The sequence below is a fragment of the Pezoporus flaviventris genome, unplaced genomic scaffold, assembly GCF_033815535.1.
Source record: "Pezoporus flaviventris isolate CSIRO_AGI_PZ_B2104156 unplaced genomic scaffold, CSIRO_AGI_Pfla_v1 ptg000029l, whole genome shotgun sequence".
Taxonomy (NCBI): Eukaryota; Metazoa; Chordata; class Aves; order Psittaciformes; family Psittacidae; genus Pezoporus; species Pezoporus flaviventris.
Genome location: NW_026892577.1, coordinates 2709153 through 2728836, shown reverse-complemented (window position 1 = coordinate 2728836; position 19684 = coordinate 2709153). Strand labels below are relative to the sequence as shown.

Genomic DNA, 19684 nt, shown 5'->3' with positions numbered 1-19684 from the left:
TGGGTAAAAGAGTTCAATAGATACTGTAATGGAAAATCAACTTAATAAAAAATAATGTACTGAAGCACTTAACAGATTTACTAGAGGAAGGGATCTCTTAAGGGAGAAAGGTTTTTCCACGCTTTAAATCAAGTTGTTCTCCTGTTCACGAACGCATTTAGCACAACTGGAACAAGCCCTTGGAACACTATTAGGGCAATCTTGAAATTTCTTTTTGTGAAACCCATTTTCTTGGCCATTACAAAACTGTACACATAACATAACAAACTGACCATGCAGAAACCACTTACATTTTCAAGGCAAGTATTCAGCAGCATTTACCTTTAATGAAAACTGAACCTACTGGAACAAAAGCAATGTGAGGGCTGAATACCTGCCCCTACTGAAGTTTAGGTTTGTTGCAGTAATGGGTAACAATCTTCTTAAGATTTTTTTAAAGATACAGTAGCTTCCTACTGACAGTTCCCTCCCTACCAGCAGAGGGGTATTACTCAAAGGCTATTACTCAGTGGTTTTCCCCTCACCTTGACCTGTTCTTTGAGCAGAGGTTGAGAGAAAGACTGTAGTATTTTTGGTCAATGGTGAATTGCCATTGCAAGAGAAATTCACAGCAACTGAAGATACACATCATAGAATCATAGAATAGTTAGGGTTGGAAAGCACCTCAAGATCATCCAGCTCCAACCCTATGCCACAGGCAGGGATGCCTCACACTAGACAATGTCGGCCATGGCTCTGTCCAACCTTGCCTTCATCTCAGAGGCATTAAGCTACACACCATGCTACAGTCTTTCATCAGACCTAGCTTCCTAAACCGTTTCCACCTTGAGCTTCCTGACCACATGCTACCATGTACCTACCGGTGCCACACACAGGAGTGACCAGAGCATCTCAGCACAGGTCTACTGACATGAACCAAACCTGACAATGCCAAACTAGTGATTTTCATGAGGAGTTAGCTGAAGGAAATAGCTCACTCTGGTCCCTTCCCAGACTAAAGACTTTTTTACATGAAAAGTAGCTGGCAACAAGTGCAGACTGAGATGCTTCCTTTTGTTCAATTGAAAAGCCTATGCCTTAAGTTTCATAACTAGAAAAGCAACACAAGTCCCCAGCAGCTTCAAGCAGAAGAGTTACAACAGAGTACTTAACATGGAACAACTGTAAAATATTCTTCACGTTTGCTCACTTGGCAGCACCTTTCCAAAAAGATGTTACACTTGAATGAACAAAAAATCATCTAACCTAAGTACTTCGTGTCCAATCCACGGGGCTGAAAGGAGATAGCAGAAGAGTTGTCAGCTTTCCTGTTCTCGTTAGTGGAGATGTCACTACATAGGCTGTACCAGTATTTCTTTAAGTGTGTTAAGTCACCTACAGGTCTAACTGACAGGAGAAGGTAAGCAGGTATCAGTAACTGAGAAAGTCAGAGATGATATAAGCCCTTCTTCCACAAAACACCGTATCATGTAAGGCAGATGTTAACAAACGCAGTTGTATTAAGAGATCAATAAATACTTGAAAGAGAAAAAAATATAAGAACACTTAACTCATCCACATATATATACATACACACACTCACATATATTTGTGTATACAGACACACATGAAATGCCCTCTAGATAATAAGCAACAAAGCAATACCACCCAGCAAGAATAGTAGTATTTTAAAGGCAATGAAAACATTCTTAACTACTCTAAAACCACAGTGCTCACAAACATTAGGCTCATTTAAAACCACAAGATCACAGGTTTTCAGCTACATCTCCAAGTATAATTAACAACTGAGAACCTATTAGGAAAAAAAGTATATCATCTAAATGCTGATTTTAATTTTTCCTGAAGTGGAAATATGATTTTTATTCATTCATGTGTGCAGCATGCTGTGATATGCACAATATGTGAGCAGGCAGAATAACCTCATTTGGATTTACAAAGCAAACACTTATCCACTAGGAATCATTCTTAGGAATAAAACCCCATGTGCTGAACTGCTTCTAGTTTAATTTGCTTTATTTGCAGTTATACCCTGGAGCTTCTGAAGGACCCAAAGAATTTTGAAGGGACGAAAGTGCTCTGGGTCTCCATGCTTTCTTAAGAAGTCCACTGTGTTCAGCCTGGAGAAGAGAAGGCTGCGTGGAGACCTCAGAGCAGCCTTCCAGTATCTGAAGGGAGGCTATAGGGATGCTGGGGAGGGACTCTTCATTAGGGACTCTAGTGATAGGACAAGGGGCAATGGGCTCAAACTTAAAAAGGGGAAGTCTAGATTGGATATAAGGAAGTTCTTTCCTGTTAGGGTGGTGAGGCGCTGGAACGGGTTGCCCAGGGAGATTGTGAATGCTTCATCCCTGGCAGCGTTTAAGGCCAGGTTGGATGAAGCCTTGGGTAGCATGGTTTAGTGTGATGTGTGCCTGCCCATGGCACGAGGGTTGGAACTGGATGATCTTAAGGTCCTTTCCAAACCTAACTATTCTATGATGCTGGTGTCCTCAACATAAGACCGGAAAAATCCATCACCACATGAAAACATAAACCCACTAGTGTGACTAGCAAAAGAAGGGAACAGAAAACTCCCTCAACTACAAAGTCAGCCCTCTCAACCATCACTCACGATTTGAAACACACCTTGGTCACCATATACAACAAGGTTAACAAAACACCCTTCCTGTATTCCCACCATTCACACACATGAATATGGTTTGGTACCCATCAGGAAGAAGAACAGTGCAGGCATTGACATCAAAACACAGAAATAAGCCGAAGGAAAAATTCCGTGTCTTTTTTGGCCACCAAGGGACAAAACCATGTTTCAGTTGTACAAAAAAACCCAAAAACTTTAGCTTTTCCTCAGCTTCATTCATTTTAAATATTTAAATGCATATTAAAGTTTTCCTAAGCAGCAGCATAATGATCCTTTCAGAATTAAGTTTACCAGTGCAACTCAACAGCCTTGGAAACTCCTGATTACAGCAATCACACATCAGTACTGATAAAGAGGCAGAGCTCAACAACTTAGTCCTCTTCACTCAAGAAGACAATGAAAATAACTATTAAATAACTGCAAAGCTGCAATTTGTACTGTAGGATAATCAGACTTTTTGTTTTTTAATTATATTTTCTTGTCTGAATAAAGGAAACTGCTGAAAGAAAACCTGATTAGACCCTAAAATATAAAATTGCAAGAGTAGCTGTACATAAAAGCACTTCCAAACACATACAGAAAAAACCTGAACACTTTTCATCCTGACTTCCCCAAGTATATTTTCCATATCATGCACAGCACTGATTAACAAATTATTTTAGAGAACAAGTATGACACTTAATTTGACATCAGCCTTCAAAATCAGCTATATATCTGAGGCAGCTCAGTATTGTATTTGGCAGCAAAAGGGACTAATATGCAAGTCACCAACTTTACTTCAAAGGGGCTTTTAAGAAAGATGGGGACAGGCATTCCAGCAGTGCCTGTTGTGACAGGCCATGGGGTAATGGTTTTAAACTGAAAAAGGGTAGTTTTAAACTAGGTAAGGAAGAAATTCTTTACAATGAGACACTGGCACAGCTGCCCAGAGAAGCAGCAGATGCCCCATCCCTGAAAACATCCAAGGCCAGCTTGGACAGGACTCTGAGCAGCCTAATCATTGAAGACGTGTCTCCTCATTGCAGGGGAAGTTGGACTAGATGACCCTTACAGGTCCTTTCCCACCCAAACCATTTATGAGAACTCTCAGGCCTAACTCGAATTAAGTCAGGCCAGGATGGACGGGGCTTGGAGCAACCTGCTCTAGTGGAAGGTATCCCTGCTTATGGCAGGGAGCTGGAACTGGATGAGCTTTAAGGTCTCTTCCAACCCAAACCATTCATTAATTGTATGAAATGGAAAAGTGTTTGCAGAAACAGAATTTTACTGCTTGAATAAATCACTAGTCATGCTTTAAAGAAGCTTCTCCTTTAGGTCAAGAGAGTACTTTCTCTCTTCTTCATTCTGAAATAAAATATAAAACCCCTATTCATTTTACAGGTCTGTTTATTACTCACTAACCATTCTTATAATGTTTAGATATCAGTTACTCAAACTCTAAAAATGAAAGGATGAGATACAGAGAGTCCTCATTTGAAGATACAAACACCACATCACAACTGTGCACGAAGAAGGATACAGAAATCTATTCAGCAATTATACCTTGCCTGGTCATATAAATATAGCTTATAATGATAAAGCCTGTCTGATTATGTCTATCATGAACATTGTCTAGATGATTGTTATGCAGTCTTAATTGTTAAAGATAGATTTTGACCTCTGTGATGGAACTGAGTATTCAATAAAAGTACACACCTGAACACCTTATCTCCATTTGTAAATGGATATTAAATTATGAGACCTCTTGAACACCTGCCTGCAATAAACAAGTGAAGCACGCATGGGTGAATAAATGGCTAGCATACAAGAATATCTGAATGCACCAGGGGGAAACAGTCTCTTCCTAGTTTTTCTCCAGGATTTTAAACCAGGAGCAAGGAGAAAAATACAAAATCAGCACTAGGAACACAGCTCTTAGCTTACAAGTAAAGCTGTGGCAACTGGATTTCATTCTGTATTAATGAGAGAGAAGAGCAATTAGAATCATCCATTTCAAGACACCCAAATTCCCCTTTTACTGCACTATGCTGAAAGGCTGTAGCAAGTTACCCGGTTTCAGGCACTTTCTCTGAAACAGGATATCCTTCTAACAGATAATGTTTCCCAAACTCTGGGAAGCTGCCAATGAGAATAATTTTGAAGAGTTTGAGATTTATTTAATCTAAATCAGTTTAAATACCTCCTTTTCTTTTAAAAAAGTTTCTTTCCCAACAAATATTTCCTTTCTTTTTCTTACTTCTAAGTGTTGCCAATGCAAGGATGTTTTCCAGAAGGGCAAAATTCAAGCTCAAGTTATTCACTACATTAAAAAAAGGCAATAAAAGTCTTGGCACTTTGGCAAAAATTATGCAAACCATAAAGTTCTTGAGATGCGTAGAAGACACTGAATTACAAAATCAGCACGACAAACATAGCCAGTGGTTTCTGAACCTCTGTGAGTATGCCTGACAGTGCTATGAACTTAAGTTTGTCTTCCTCCAGTCAACGCTCTAAATTGCTTTATCAAGTGACACACATTTCCAAGAGACATTTCTTTCCATTTTGTCTGAATCTATGCAATTTAAAAGCAAGAAACAATCATCTCTGTAATCCGCCCAAAGTACCAAGCCAACATAGAAACAAGCCACTAAACTATCTCAAATAAATAATGACCTAACTACTTGGGACAGCTTTTTACCCAAACAAAATAAAAACCATTCCCCCCACTCCTAGGAAAGAAATATTAGGGCAGAAACCAACTGCAAAATGCTACCTTTAAAAGCACAGCTCCCCTTTCTTCTCCCCACAGTCGGTACTGTTGTGCAGTCAGCAAAAGCAGGCATGAATCATAAATGCTACTACAAGTTAAAAATCATTACAGCTGCATTTTATTCTTTTCACTTTCAGTCAGTATCTTGTGTATGGACATACTTTATTTGAAAAGAATTTTCTAAAACTTACCATATATATGAAAAGAGGCACAATGCTCTGCAATGCTCCCATATACTGTCCAAGAGCTACGTTAAATCTTTCAATATAGAGATCTGGAGGGCTGGCCTGCAAGAAACCGTAAAAGTCAGGTTGTAATTTGAACAAGAGAAAGATCTGGAACAGCATGGGCTATGCTTTCATAGCAAACTCAAAACACTACAAAGCATTTGATACACTAAGTCCACACAAAGCAAGCCACACATCATTCCAGAGTTTCTGCTAGAACTCCCTCCAGCAAAACAGGTTTCTTCAGTAACTGATTTTTGCCTAGGACTATATGTCAGTGCCCAGCAAAAGGTCCACACTATAGGAAATACAGTATTCCTGTAACAAACTAGCAGTTAGCATATTCAAATAAAAGCACTTATTAAAGACCAGTCCTTTGTTTTGAAAGATCTATCACTCCTAGAATCCATAACCGATATTCAACAAGCACTTCAGTGTGTGTTCCCACCCCCCTGGAGGTTTCTACCCCAAGACAGCAGGGTGGCATAAAGCTACTGCTTTGCATCTGAAGTGGCACATCCTCCAGCTCCAGGGAGACACTGTTCCTCATAGAAAACATGTACATTTTTTGGCTGGGTCACTTAAGGCAAGGCAAGTATTCAGGGAGCTGACCTGGAGGGACCATGAAGCAATGTCTTCAGATATAGCTCTGCAACTGGCATCCTGCACTCCTGATGAAGCTCACTAACATCTACTGCAGCCCTGCAAAACACAGCATTACCCTGTGGCCCCAAGCAAAACTCTGCTACACAAAACCTGAATGTGCTAACTTTATGATAGTGCTTGTAGAGCCCACAGTGACAGCACTGCTATTTTCTGTGTACAATACCATCTTTCCCAAAGGGAGAGCTAAGGAAGCTAAAAGGATCTGTTTTGCAGCAAACTGAGTTGAAGTGAGAAGTGAACCAGACAAATAGGAAACAGGAGCCACTGTTTCTTTTATAAATACTTATTTGGAGGGATGCAGGGTTGCTGTGTTAAGAGCATTCAGGAGCACACTTACATACACAGGGATGGGAGCAGAGACGGGGTAACATGTTCCTCACATTGTGCTCTGCCTCTGGCCCAAATCCTGCTTTCCCTGTTATAGTCTTTTCAGAGGAGTGTGAGCAGCTGCCTACATTTCTACTGTTCATACACATACACACACCTACACACACCCAAGGACAAAGCATTGCTTGCTAATGAGAAATAAAACTTCTCTTCCCTCATACCACTTCCCTCTCTGACAGTGCCAAGCCAAAGGAGGATGGAGAAAGCAGCAGTGACTGGGACCTTGCAATGCAACAAAACAAGCTCAAAGATCTTCTCAAGCCAAAGCATCTGCGGTGTGAGAAACACCCAAGGCTAGCTGCACCTCTACCACCCTACAGGAATTTAAAGCTCTTATCTCCATGAAGCTGATTTTTCATCCTTCACATGGACATTCACCAGGGCCCCAAAAGAACAGGTAATAGTAATGCTGACCTTCTGCTCCGTTAACTATTCTAAACTGATCAAAGGTTTCTGCCCTTTAAACTAGCTTCTTCTGCCTCCCTCCTTAATATGCTTAATAAACCTGTGGGTAATTTTTCACAGCAAACGCTGATACAGTGCAAACATTTCAGAAAGGAAAACAAAACTGGCAAAGGAATAAAGAGTGTTATTCCATATGCAGTTGCTAAAGGTTATATATGGCTATTCATTTTGATCAGAAGTTTTTAATCTTACTGCAGAAGCAGTTCTCAGGCGTGGGCAAACAAATTTTAGTTCAAAATGCCAACAATGTATAAAAGTGGCTATGAACTCCAAGGACTCCCTTTAATATACAGTTACATATATAATTTGTTGCAAATAATATGCAGTGAAATATGAATTTCTAAGCAGTATGTATTCCTGCTTCACCCCTTTTTAACCTCAACTTTAAATATGGTTAAACTCTCTGGTTTGTAAAGACTTGGCATACAGCTTCTAGATCAAAGACAAAGGTAAATTCTGCTTCAAAGAACAGAGACAAAAGGAGACCATAGCCTGACATAGGGCATCACTCTTCTCACTGACATTTTGCACTTTTCATTAACAAAATAGAGAGACAGAAGTTGCCTGGATAATGCACGATTTAATCCCATGAACTGATTCTAGGCAATGACGCAGAGCCAGGCTGCCACTCTTTTTACAGGGGACATTAAGGCCGATATCTTTTTCCTCCACTGAAGACAAAACCTCTGCTAGCTCACCTCACAAAGCCTATGTCACACTGAGAGACACTTTAAGAGGCACAACAACTGCACACTTTGCTGTCTCCTCAAAACAACCTATAACAGAGGCTACCTGGAAGCTCTTGACCACCACCACATTGCAACCAAGTGCAATGCTCTAGATAAAGACAAAAAAAAAAGCTAAGTCCTCACAGCTTCAGGGTAAGCACTCACTGGTGTCAGGCAAGTATCAGGCCTTGGTCTTAACCTCTGGAATGCAATATCATGGTGTTAATTGCTTTATCAGCATGAGATGAAACCTTTCAGTTGAATTCTCCTGGTAACGTTTCATGTCAAGCCTCAACAGCCAAGACATTAACAGCAAAGCATGTACTACCTAACTCTGCTTAATTCAAACAGAAGCTTGATAACCAAACTCTCTTCAGCTATCACTTGGCTTGTAAACTAACAAAACCCCCAAGCCAATGAGAAATCAATACTAGTATTTCCACAGCTCTCCTGTGAATGATCATGGTCTGTTTTCTGTTCATTACGGTGTGACTGTATGGCTGCTCAAACTGCCAGACCAAAATCAGTTACTTGTTTGAGCATAGGAACTTTCTCCACATCTTTACATTCACATTAATAAGACAGCAACTGCAGTGGGAGTAGCTTTATGTAAGCTACTGAATTTTGAATTATGAATTTCATAAGCTAAGATGCAGTGCCTGGCACCAAATTTATGAGTAAATAGATGTCGCTAAGATTTTTCTATTAACTGACTATCATTAGAATGGATCTTTACTTTAAAAACTGTATTTATTCTGCTATAGCTATTAAAAAAAAAAAGAAACTGCTTAGGCTGACATTTTTCACTCTTGGTCTGAGTCCAGAAAACAGAACACACACATTCAGCTGTTTTAATTACAGGGGTGGGATAGGAAGAATTAAACATGACCCTCCAGAAAATATTGCATCTTTAAATCCACTCCTATCTTACCTAAGGGATATAATACAGAAGCTATTCAAAGAAAGAAAAAGACACTGCTAAAGTTTTCCAGGAAGGAAGAGGACTCCTGGTTCCTTCACTCCCATCCCGAATCCTATTAAACTGTCAATTCAGTTGCTTTGGGTTTTTTTAAGACACTCTATATAGGCAGACAGCTTAAATCTGCTCCTACATCTGCTCTCACCTACCACTCATAGGCTTAAGGATAGTTTTCTAGTAGCAACTATACAGTGCGTCTGTCCATGGGAGCACTGAACATTTGGTCAGGTTTCTCAAACTGTGATGCAGCTGCATTTACTTAACACCGTCAGCCTGGTTTTGAGTCAACTACTTCTTAGCATAAAATACTACGGCTGCTACTAAAAGCTGATGTTAAAGACATCATTTAAAGTCATGTTAAAGACATCCTTACACACCACAGCAGACATCTCAGCACCAAGAGAAATGAGAAGAAAACACATTTGAAAAAGGATAACATGCAAGACGGACATCTTCAAACAGAAGCAGCAATTAGAGAGCCAGTATACTAAATTACCCTTCCCTTACTTGAAATCTAACATCTAGGCATTTCAATGAACTTGTGGGCAACAAGCTGTATACATGAAAAAGACGTGGGTTTTTCAGTTTGAATATCATTAGCTGAACATACAAATGAAACCAGAAGACATGGTGCTGGCTCAAGACAACTCAGAAACGGCTCACAAGACAGAAACAGTGACGACACTTCTTTGCTTGAGGAACACAAAGTTAATCTGTTCATGAATAGTTGTCTGGCACAGTCAGCAATATATTCGGCAAAGCTTACATTCCTACCCTGAATGGGCAGCTCCATTTTCCTGGGAACATGCTCGCTGCCAAGATGCCAGCACGCATGCTGCAGCATCTCTCCCACGCCTGCCAAGTGAAAAGGGAGAATGACTCCACAAATTTACCTGCTATTCATGTAAGTGGTCTGAATCTTTTAAACCACTTGCTGTTCTTTCCCAAGAAAATGTAATTTGTTCACTTTGCCTTGCAGACAATTTACGTGATGCTCACATTTACCTCACAAGACGAGGGGACTATTAAAGCTTTTTACAAAGACCAGAACTAAAGCCAAAGTACCAGTCATTCAGAGACAGACTGTGTCTTCCAATCCACATCGGCACTAAAAGCTGTCCAAAGCTTTACAGCATCACGACACACTCTAGTGTAATTGTCTTCAAGTAGAGGGGGCAGATATAGGGCATGTTTATAGGGCATAAAACTAAAAACCCATTGTATCTAAGGACCATCAAAACTGTTTAGTATCAAGAAAACTTCAGAAGCTTTGCTACCTAGTAAAGACATACAAGTAAATATAGCACAAACTAGTATCTTTCTGTATCAGGGTCTGCAGGACCCAGTGCAGTGCGTCAAGGAATTCAAAACGACTTCAGCAATACAAGCCTTCTCAAAAAGCAGCAGGCAAGGAGGCTCTTCTCAGGTTAGCTTGCTCATGAAAACGTCATTTTTAATAGCAAGTCTGGCAATAAAGTGACCTCTACCTCAAGTCAAAAACCATCTTTTTGACGCCCACACATGAACAGGCACACATTTCTGACACTTCTAGCTTTTACAGTCTGAGTTTTAATATGGATCATTCATTTGATCTGATTCAATTCAGTGTGATTCACAGAAGTAAAGGCTTGGTTCACACACGATTAAGCAATCTTCCCCCAGCAAAACAGATGGATAAATGCCTACAGCACTTGATGTTTGATGGGGCTTTTTTTTCCTTTTAAATATTATGGACTCCAAAAAAGGCAGTCTGAGTCTCCTCTTTAAAAAAACGACTGTTGATACTAACAGATCATAAAGTTGACCCCAATGGACTTTAAGAAACACTAGAAATTTAACATATTTAGTAAGAAAAGAGATAGGAAATGCAAGTACTCAATTTTCCTTTTCCACCTCTACTTCTGATCTTTTCTATAGGCAGAACATAGGGAAGGCAGTTTCATTTTCTAAATAATTGCTTTGAGAAACTACTGAAACTATGGAAATTATTTCAGGAAATCACCTAAATTCAAATTAAGGTGAATTTGAGTGTCATTTCTATGCTATAAGAGAGGAGACATAAATCCTGAAGAAGATTCACTAGTCCTCATTAGGTAGCAAGTCAGGTGATGCCCATATAAACACTGTAGTATAAGAATGGGCTTCTTCATGTGGATGGAGTATATCACCTGGCCCCCATAAGGAGATTACTAAAGTCTAATCATAACTTCATTAGCAATCTGATTTACTAAGATCACACAGAAACCAGCCACATATGATGTTGTCAAAAGTTTCATCTTACAGACTGGCTTAACTGTTCCATTACAATACAGCACTATGTAAAGGTACTGTAATCAGTGTACCTTGGAAGGAAAGCAAAATATATCTACAACACAATCCGGGGTAAAATTACCTTAAAATATAAATGAGATGGTACCCAGTAGGTAACTCTGCCCATAGCCAGAAGTTCAGCTTTACATTCCCTCAAAGCAATACTTGGATACACTTTTATACCACCCTGACTATATGCAAAGCTCTCAAGGTAAATGTGACAAGCGACTTAAGCTTCATGCTTTTACCCCTGTAATCGGGAGAAATACTGGAAGTTACACAACTGTTTCTAAAAGATGAGTGAGGAAGTTCAGAACCTCATCTGAAATTTGGAGTAAGGCTTTTGTATTTATCACGTTAGTGTTTCAGAAAGAGTTGGGGCAGGAAATAAGACTCCTCATCACTGGATGGCGAAACTCCATATCATCACAGGGAACAAATGAAAGGAAATGTGAGACAGAAAAGGAGAAAAAGGGAAGGAAGGAACAGATTGTCTACAACAGATAATGCTGACACTCTTTAAGAAGAGATAGCAACAGTGAGATGATACAAGGCATCAGTTCCCAGAGATTTGGCAGATCCCAAAACACTGCTTTTACAGGAACCTGACACCAAGGCATATTCTCCCAAGGAAATAATAGGTGAGAAGATATTTTCATGCCCTGCAATGACTGGTTTGAGAGCTGATGAGACAGAAGGCTGGGAAGTTTAGTATGAGGCAGGAAAGACTTCTGGCATTGCATAGTGAAAACCTTAACCCTACAGGTCCTTGAGACCACACAGCAACTATGCAAATTATCTATCAACACAAGTGACTGCTCAGTTCAGTCATGTTCATTATAAAAAAAATGTATTATTCAGACCAAAAAAACCTTCCAAAAACCACAGAAATAGCAAACAACAGATTGCTTTTTCCTCTTTCCTCTGGGTACAACAGGGTACAACATGACTTTGCAGCTCTCAGTTCTTTCCTAAAGGAATTACTGTGATTATTCTAACTAAAATGAAAATATTCACTGCACTTGCACAAAAAAGCTCCTTCTGTCACAGGCATTCGCACTGTCAATGCTTAAAGTACCTTCCAGTGTCTTTTGCTGAGGAGATATGTAATGGGCAAATTACTTGATTTTACATGATTTTATCAGAGTGCATAAGTTTAGCCAGAAACACAAGTGCCTAACGCAAATACAGTGTTATTCATTTTAAAGAGAGACCTATGTAATTCAAAAGCGTATGCGCCTGTGTATGCACCCTACCTCACACATCTCAATGACTCAGTACTTAGCCACAAAACCAGCTGTCATTATTTTAAACCACAACATAATGGGCTATGGCCATTACCAATAAAACCTGTCCAAATAAAGTATGTTGGAAAAATCATCTGTATACAACAGGCTTCACAGGCCTCAAGACAACAGGAAACATTTGTGTGTTCTGCAGCCACCTTTTTCTCTAAGCACACAAAATCCAAAATTCTGATCAACTCAAAAATCAGTGAAATTTCATCCTCAGTTACAGGAATCTCTACATGACAAAACTCAGCCTAACGCAGAGAAGCTCATCTGGACATCAAGTGCAAGAAAGGAAAGTGATTCTGGCTCAGCTCCTCCAGAACTGAAACACCCTGAAGACAGGACCATTTGCTTACACACACAGTAAGGAGGGAGCTAGGAGTATCTTGGGATATAGGAGGCCCCGTATCAAAGAGCTGATGGTCTGATGACAAGCAATCTCTATCTCTCAGCAGGCAACGGTCACTGCTTTTCACCCCATGTCCAATATGCAGGGAATACATGAGCCGATCCATATTTTCATAATGCCCCTGCCACCACCAAAAAGGACCTTTTTTGAAGGTGGAAATCTATGAAGCACACCCTGAGGAATGCAGGTGGCAACAAACACCATATATAGGGAGTTTCTGCAATGAATGCCACACAGAAAGATTAACTCCAGAAAGGCTGGAACCCTGCAACAGCAAGTCTGACCAGTCCTCTGAGATGCTCCCACTTTTACTATTTGGTATCTGACAGGTTTATTGCTTTTGCTGCTGCTGAGTGGTTCTTGGAGGATACAGCTTGCTCTGGCATCTTGGTTACATGCAGATATTCTGCCATCCACCCACCATTAAACTGTTGCACCTCTATGCAAACAGGTTGCTTGGCTTGTTCAGAATAAGACACCGCATTTGCCTGCCACTTCAGTTTTCATGATCGTCTGCTTTCTCACACAAACCAACACTCCTGCTTATAATGGGCTACATTTGCATCTCTGCATGTAAAACAAAACGAAAAATAAAAGTTATCTTGCATCAAATCACACCTTGCCAATTAAACAAAACTCACCATTAGAGTGAATATTGCTGGCAGGTGGAATGAGTCTGTGTCAGAGAAAGCAAAGCACCACATATTGTGCATTGAAAGGGTTCACATATACATACGCCTGCCTGTGTAAACCAAAAACTTTTAGGGGACTAGCATTCACAAAGTCTGTTGTTGGTGTTGCTAAGGATCTTGTACTGCATTTTCAACCTGAAACCCAAGTGACTGTCACCAAAATGTACTGAGATCAAAGAAGTATCAGGATACTAAAATACACTGTAGTCATTTCTTAAATTTCACAACCCATTGCTAAAACAGTTTCTTTATAGGACCATTTTCTACGCCACAGGAGTTTGACTTCAAGCAGCTCAAAAAGATGGATTTACCATCCAAAGCCAAAGTCATGTTCTCGTCAGACAAAACTGATGTAACACACTCAAAGATGATATCATGTTATATATCACAGTCTTCTTGCCACCTGCTACAAGGTGTGTCTAACCTACATAAGGAAACTTTTGCAAGATGAAGATTGCATTGGGCAGTTCTCGATCATTCTTTCAGAGGCTGACGTTCAGAAGGCAGCCTTGGTTTTAGGCATGGACTGGATGGGAACCTGGCTGAGGGCTGACTGAGAGACATAACAAAGCATGTTTTTTTTATCAAAGTGTATTGGTAGAGTATACATGTTTATGTTCATTGTGACTGTTTGTCCAAAGAGGCAGGAAAACATGAGGGTGAAGCGGTTCTATGACCTTTATACTTGGCTGCACGAGGGCCAACGCTCCCGGTGTGGACAACAGCGAGATCATAAGAAACTGCACAGCCCCATGAGTAAAGTTACACATACGGCATAAAGCCGGTTGTTTTTCTAAGGGTATAAAGGCAGGACCCTCTTGTGGCCAAATCCAGAGCCTCACCTATGGGTGGATGCACCATGCAGGAATTTTCTCAGCTACCTGAGACTCCCAGCACTGGCTGCAATGGGGCTTCCCAGCTTGAAGTGCGTGCCTGGATGACGCTTCAGTGGTATCTGGTGATGTGTTTCTTCTCAATCTCTGTTCTGTCAATGCTGTAATGATCTGATGCACTGCTAACTTTCCTCTGTACTTTACTCTCAATATGTATGTCTCTGATTTGCTCCCTTGTACTTATTTACTGTGTATAAAGAGATACATATCAAATTTGCATTAGTGTGCTTGTTTGCTTTAGTGTGCTTGTTTAATAAACTGTGCATATGATACAGCTAGTGTGTGGTCATTTTGTGGCGTACCCTGCCTGTCAGCAGAACAAGGCAGAAGCATTTAGTGCATATATGTGTTAAATCAAACACTAAAAGCAGCTGCCTCGGTCAGCTTTGGAACCTCAGAGGAAACAATCAAGGACTACCACAGAATAAAGCCATGGGATGTATCAGAAGAACTGGCCAAACCTGTACAGCTGCAATGATTTGTAGTTCTCACAAGCTGAAGAAAAATGTACAGGTTGCACCAGCTCAGCAGAAGCAAGGGAAGGCTTTGCTTTAAATACTACATCCATCTACCCTGACCATTTTTTACAGAACAGTGAGGCTGTCATTCCACAAGGAAAAAAGGAATTCTAAAAGAGAATAGCAACAAAGAACCTAGTTTAAGATGACCTACATAACTCATAGTCAAAGACTGCTCCCAGAATTGCCCACTGAATGCAAGGAGGTTAGTTTTCTTTATAAGAAAAGCAGTAAGAGGAAAAGAATGAAATGAGAAGTAAATCAGAGTAATCACAGTGCTATATATTTTCATGGCAATGCATGTTTAGCCAGAAGTACCTGAAGCAGTTAAAAGCAGTAAGACTGCTTCTGACTAACAGATGTTAGTTATCAGTTTTCAGAATCACTGAAGGAGCTGCTGCAGTTTAGGGTTCCTTTCCATCTCGATGCACTGCAAGTCAGTTGTGGAACTGACAAGAGCTCTAGGGTAACAAAATAGCATTGGTGCTACAGCAGTGACAATTTCAAGAATAGGTTTGGAGATTCTAGCCCAAAAGGAATTCTCAACAAAGAACACACATGAAAACAAACATGGATGCACAAATAAGATGCAGAGAAGGATAGGAATATACAAACTGTATTAGGACTGCTGTAAACCACTGACATCTAGAGATAGGCAAGAAAAATGCAGAATAAACTGTAAGACAAAACTTTCATATGCAATAATTCCTAAATCATGCTTCACAATTCGTATCTAATTCACTTCATTTTTTCTCCTTTGGATTTTCCCTTTTGTGCTGCTTGTGATGCACAAGGACCATAAACAGTTTAGACAGATTAACACAGCAATGGCAGACATCATGTCATGTGTTCAGATCACATATGACTAAAGCATTTACACCTTAGATGATAATGTAGATTTCCCATTCCCTAGCCTTTGATTCTGTATGATATATTCACGTTCGGCCACTGCTCTCCTCATGGTTTAGATCTCTAAGGCTAGTCAGTGCCATGCAATTGGATCTAACAGCTGGTATTCTGCCTGACAGCCAGTTAGTGAATGAAGCAGCCCACAATTTAGTAAGCTAGTGTAAATCAGTCTTAATGGCAATCCCCCTCCATGGGCCATCTCCATGCTGCTTGGATATAATCACAGATCCCAGGAAAGACATAATTAGATTGCGCAGCTTCTTACCTGCAGCTCCTTTGAGACTCTCTCTAAGTGGTTAGTTATCTTTTTTATTAGGTCACTATACATCTGTTCCGAATGCTGCTGGCATACACACTTATACACACAACTGCAGAAACAAATATAGGAACAAACAATGAACTTACAACAGTTTGCAATGAAGGGTAACAGACTTCAAAATATTTCGTTCAAGTCCCAATTTAGAGGATAATAAAGTTAACTGAAGGAGTGGTGAACAGCCCTAAGCTTGGAATTAGCTCCAGCAGACTCTTAAGTCTGACCTGGAGGCCCCAGTGTGTCCACCCAATTCCCTCTCCCCAAACTCACTTTAACTTACAGTGAGATCTCTTTAACAGTGCACTTCAAAACAGCCAGGATAATTCTGTCAACAGCAGACTCCTAATTCTGGCTTTTGTCTCTCCTATGTGAATGATGTCTCCATTAAAATAAGCAGGTTTAATGATTATATGCATATCTTAGGGTGAAACCCTTATTAAAAGAAGGGCAACACTGACAAACAGTCACGGATGCACCAAAACCGTGCTAGTGGTTTAAAAACAAAAAGTTCTAAAATTACAGACCCAAGCATGTTACTCCATCCTTTGATACTTAAATTCTGAGAAAACCCCACATTTTCATAATAAACAAAGATGTACAGAAAGAGCAACAAAACTTGAATTCTACATTCCAGCTTGGCTGTGTTAACTCTGGTCTTCAGTGTCACCTTTGTTTTTAAGGACATTTTATTGCTTTCATAGTTCAATACAACAAATATCTACAAAATAAGGCTATGTATTGAAAACATATTTACAACAGTCGTAAAACAAATACATATATTGCTTTCAGCAAGAAGTTACATTAAGGTAGTCATCATCATCATCAGGGCTAACACCATCATCTATACTAAGCAGCTTTTACTTCTCTTGAGTGCTTCCATTCTTTGAAGTCAGCATTCTGGAAGCTAGCTGTCAAAATTCAAGAGGCACAAGGAAGACTTGACCTGCTGTCTTGGGCAAAGCAAATCACCTCCCCATGCCTCTGTCCTGCTCCCCCCTCCCTTCATCCCTTTGTATGGAATAGAGTGACAGTGAGCAATTTAAACCAGAGACTGCTCCTCAAGACATGCACAAAGTATTTCCGGCAAGGTCCAGATCCCAGACTCGAATTCTGCAGGTTTTGAATAGCACTAAAACCCTAAAGCTGTGGTACAGCCACAGTGTCTCTGTAGGGGAAGAATAGCATTCCAATTCTCTACTGAGAAGGACAATGACAAACAAACTGCAAGGATGGGATTAAAATAACTATAGGCTGTTGGAGTTTTCCCATGCAAGTGAGAGATTAGGCACCAAGTCCAAGCCTTCAGGGGCGAAGACAGCACTCTCATTCGTAAGTGCCACTCTCAAAAGTCTTCCGAAGGAAGGTTTTAACAAGTGAATTATCAGTAACTCTTAGAAATGTGTATTTATTCCCTTTGACAAAAGGCCCTCAAAACACAGCAAAGTCTGCTTATTTGGCAAACCATGCTATTTCTTAAAGAACAAAAGACACCTCCCACCTCTCCTACTATTATACGTTAATAACTGAATAGCTATAGTTTGAAGTCTACCAACAGCAGAGCCTAGTTTGGAACAAGCAAGTACAAGACATTTGGATATGATGTAGTAACAGCAAAAATATCAATTTCATTTGGATCAAAGAGAGACACTGATAAGAAAAGCCAGACTGATTTTTGTGATAACTTACAAACCAGACAGCTAAGTAACAACAGCAAATGGCTATATGTTTGCTGCATAACTAACCAGTATATATATAGCCACTTCCACAATTGACTATATGTCTGCTTAGTGTTACATACACTACTGCTATACCTACTTCTGCAATGCGTTCTGTACTCAAGCACCAGCCTTCATATGAGCGTGCAGAATGTGTTTACATTTTACTTGAACACTTCTATTTAGAGGTTCCTTCCCCATTTTAAGATCCTGTTTTCAGTTCCTGAGCGTGGGCTGATTCCATGAATCATCCTTGCCCTCCTATTGCCCAAAAGAAGTCACCAGCTTGTGACATTAAAAGGTAAATATTTAAAGAGAGGGATGAAGATCTGAGATCTGCAAGTTGTCTTGAAGAACACAGATCTAACTGCATTGTACCTGGGAGGTAGTAACAGTTGCCAGAACTACAACTTAGCTGTTTACATCTTCCTCACCTCAAAGTCTCCTTCACATCCCTCTTGTCAATATATTTAACCCTTCTAATAGGAAGTGACTCTGCACAGGCAGGCTTTGGACTTAAAGATAAAAGCAGTCACTAATCACACTTTGCTACCTTAGGGGTAAACTGATCCATAGTAAATATCTGCATACACACCTTTCAAGTTATCTCCTAGCTTTATACTGCTGTGGAGTAGACACCTACAGTTATCACTGATTATGGCAAATGCAGTAGTTTGGGTATCTAATAATGTATTTTGAGTCTGCATTGATTCCTTTAGTCAGCACAAGAACGATCAGAAAAAAGCACTGTATTTTCAGCTCAGTATCACTGTAAAAAAAAAAATACAAGAGATGTAACTGTTTGAACCACTTCAGAAACACCCCATTTTCCAGACTAAATAACTAGCCTAGGGAAACAGAGAGGATCGAAACCCCAAGTCTGCAACAGACTCTCTTTAATACTCCAAGCAAGCATCCTCATTAAATTCAATAAAAATCAGTTTTCCTTCTCTTCTCAATCTATCTTGTCTAGATTGTCAGTCAAGCAAAGGAAACTTCTGAAAATAATGAAAAACCAAAATAATCAATCTCCTCCTGATTGGAAGAGGCTGTGTCAGAGTAATTACAATCACAGACATAATTTGTAATAGAAAACTGACACAGTAGCTTTATCAATAACACTAAAACGCAGAATATCTTTTGGTTTGGTAAATTACATGCAACAGACATCTGTGCATCATTACAATACTGCATCAAGTGTAACCCTTTTACATGAGGGTTATCTAGGAGAAACTTAAAACCCATTATTCCTTCAATGCATAAAACTTCTGAGGAATAAAAAGGTGAGAAAAATGAACTCCAGTTATCTTAAACCATAACCAGCTATAGATCTACTCCAGGTATTAAAACCATTAACTCTGTATGCCTACTCTATCAGAGATGACTGCCAAGATGGCTTATTTCTAAGTGATGACTGTTTGCACATTGGGGATTTTAAGCCAGGGAAAGGACTTTGATTACTTACACTAAAGCTGCAAAATGTCTCTCAATTCAAATGACCATCTCAATTACTTATACACATAAATGCCTGAGTCCTGATAACAGCAGTTCTAAAAGTTTGGAGAGAAAAGAAGAAGTTTTAAACTGGAATTAAGATGGAAGACTGAATACCTGTCATTCTTACATCTAGTTCCCTAATCCAAAATTTCAACCTGGAGAGCCAAAGTGGCTAAGAGCAAGCGGGCAGGAAATGACAGAGCTGAAAGCCTCTAAACCCAGCAATCAGTGACTGAGCTGCTGTTATTTCATAGAGTGTAACACTGGATTAAAGAAAATCAAAGCCAGCAA

The 19684-nt window shown here is 39.9% G+C and overlaps 1 protein-coding gene across 3 annotated transcripts in view; it reads right to left on the bottom strand.

Annotated features, from left to right (window-relative positions):
• The window catches only part of CACUL1 (CDK2 associated cullin domain 1), a 51622-nt gene that overhangs the window by 24144 nt on the left and 7794 nt on the right, over window positions 1–19684 (bottom strand). For 2 of the 3 annotated variants that reach the window (XM_061458633.1, XM_061458632.1), the window contains exons 3-4: window positions 16131–16233; window positions 5582–5677 (exon numbers count right to left, since the gene is read on the bottom strand). In XM_061458633.1, coding sequence (XP_061314617.1) covers window positions 5582–5677; window positions 16131–16233 — 199 coding nt within the window. The remainder of the gene's footprint in view (window positions 1–5581; window positions 5678–16130; window positions 16234–19684) is intronic. The other variant, XM_061458634.1, reaches the window with a different exon arrangement.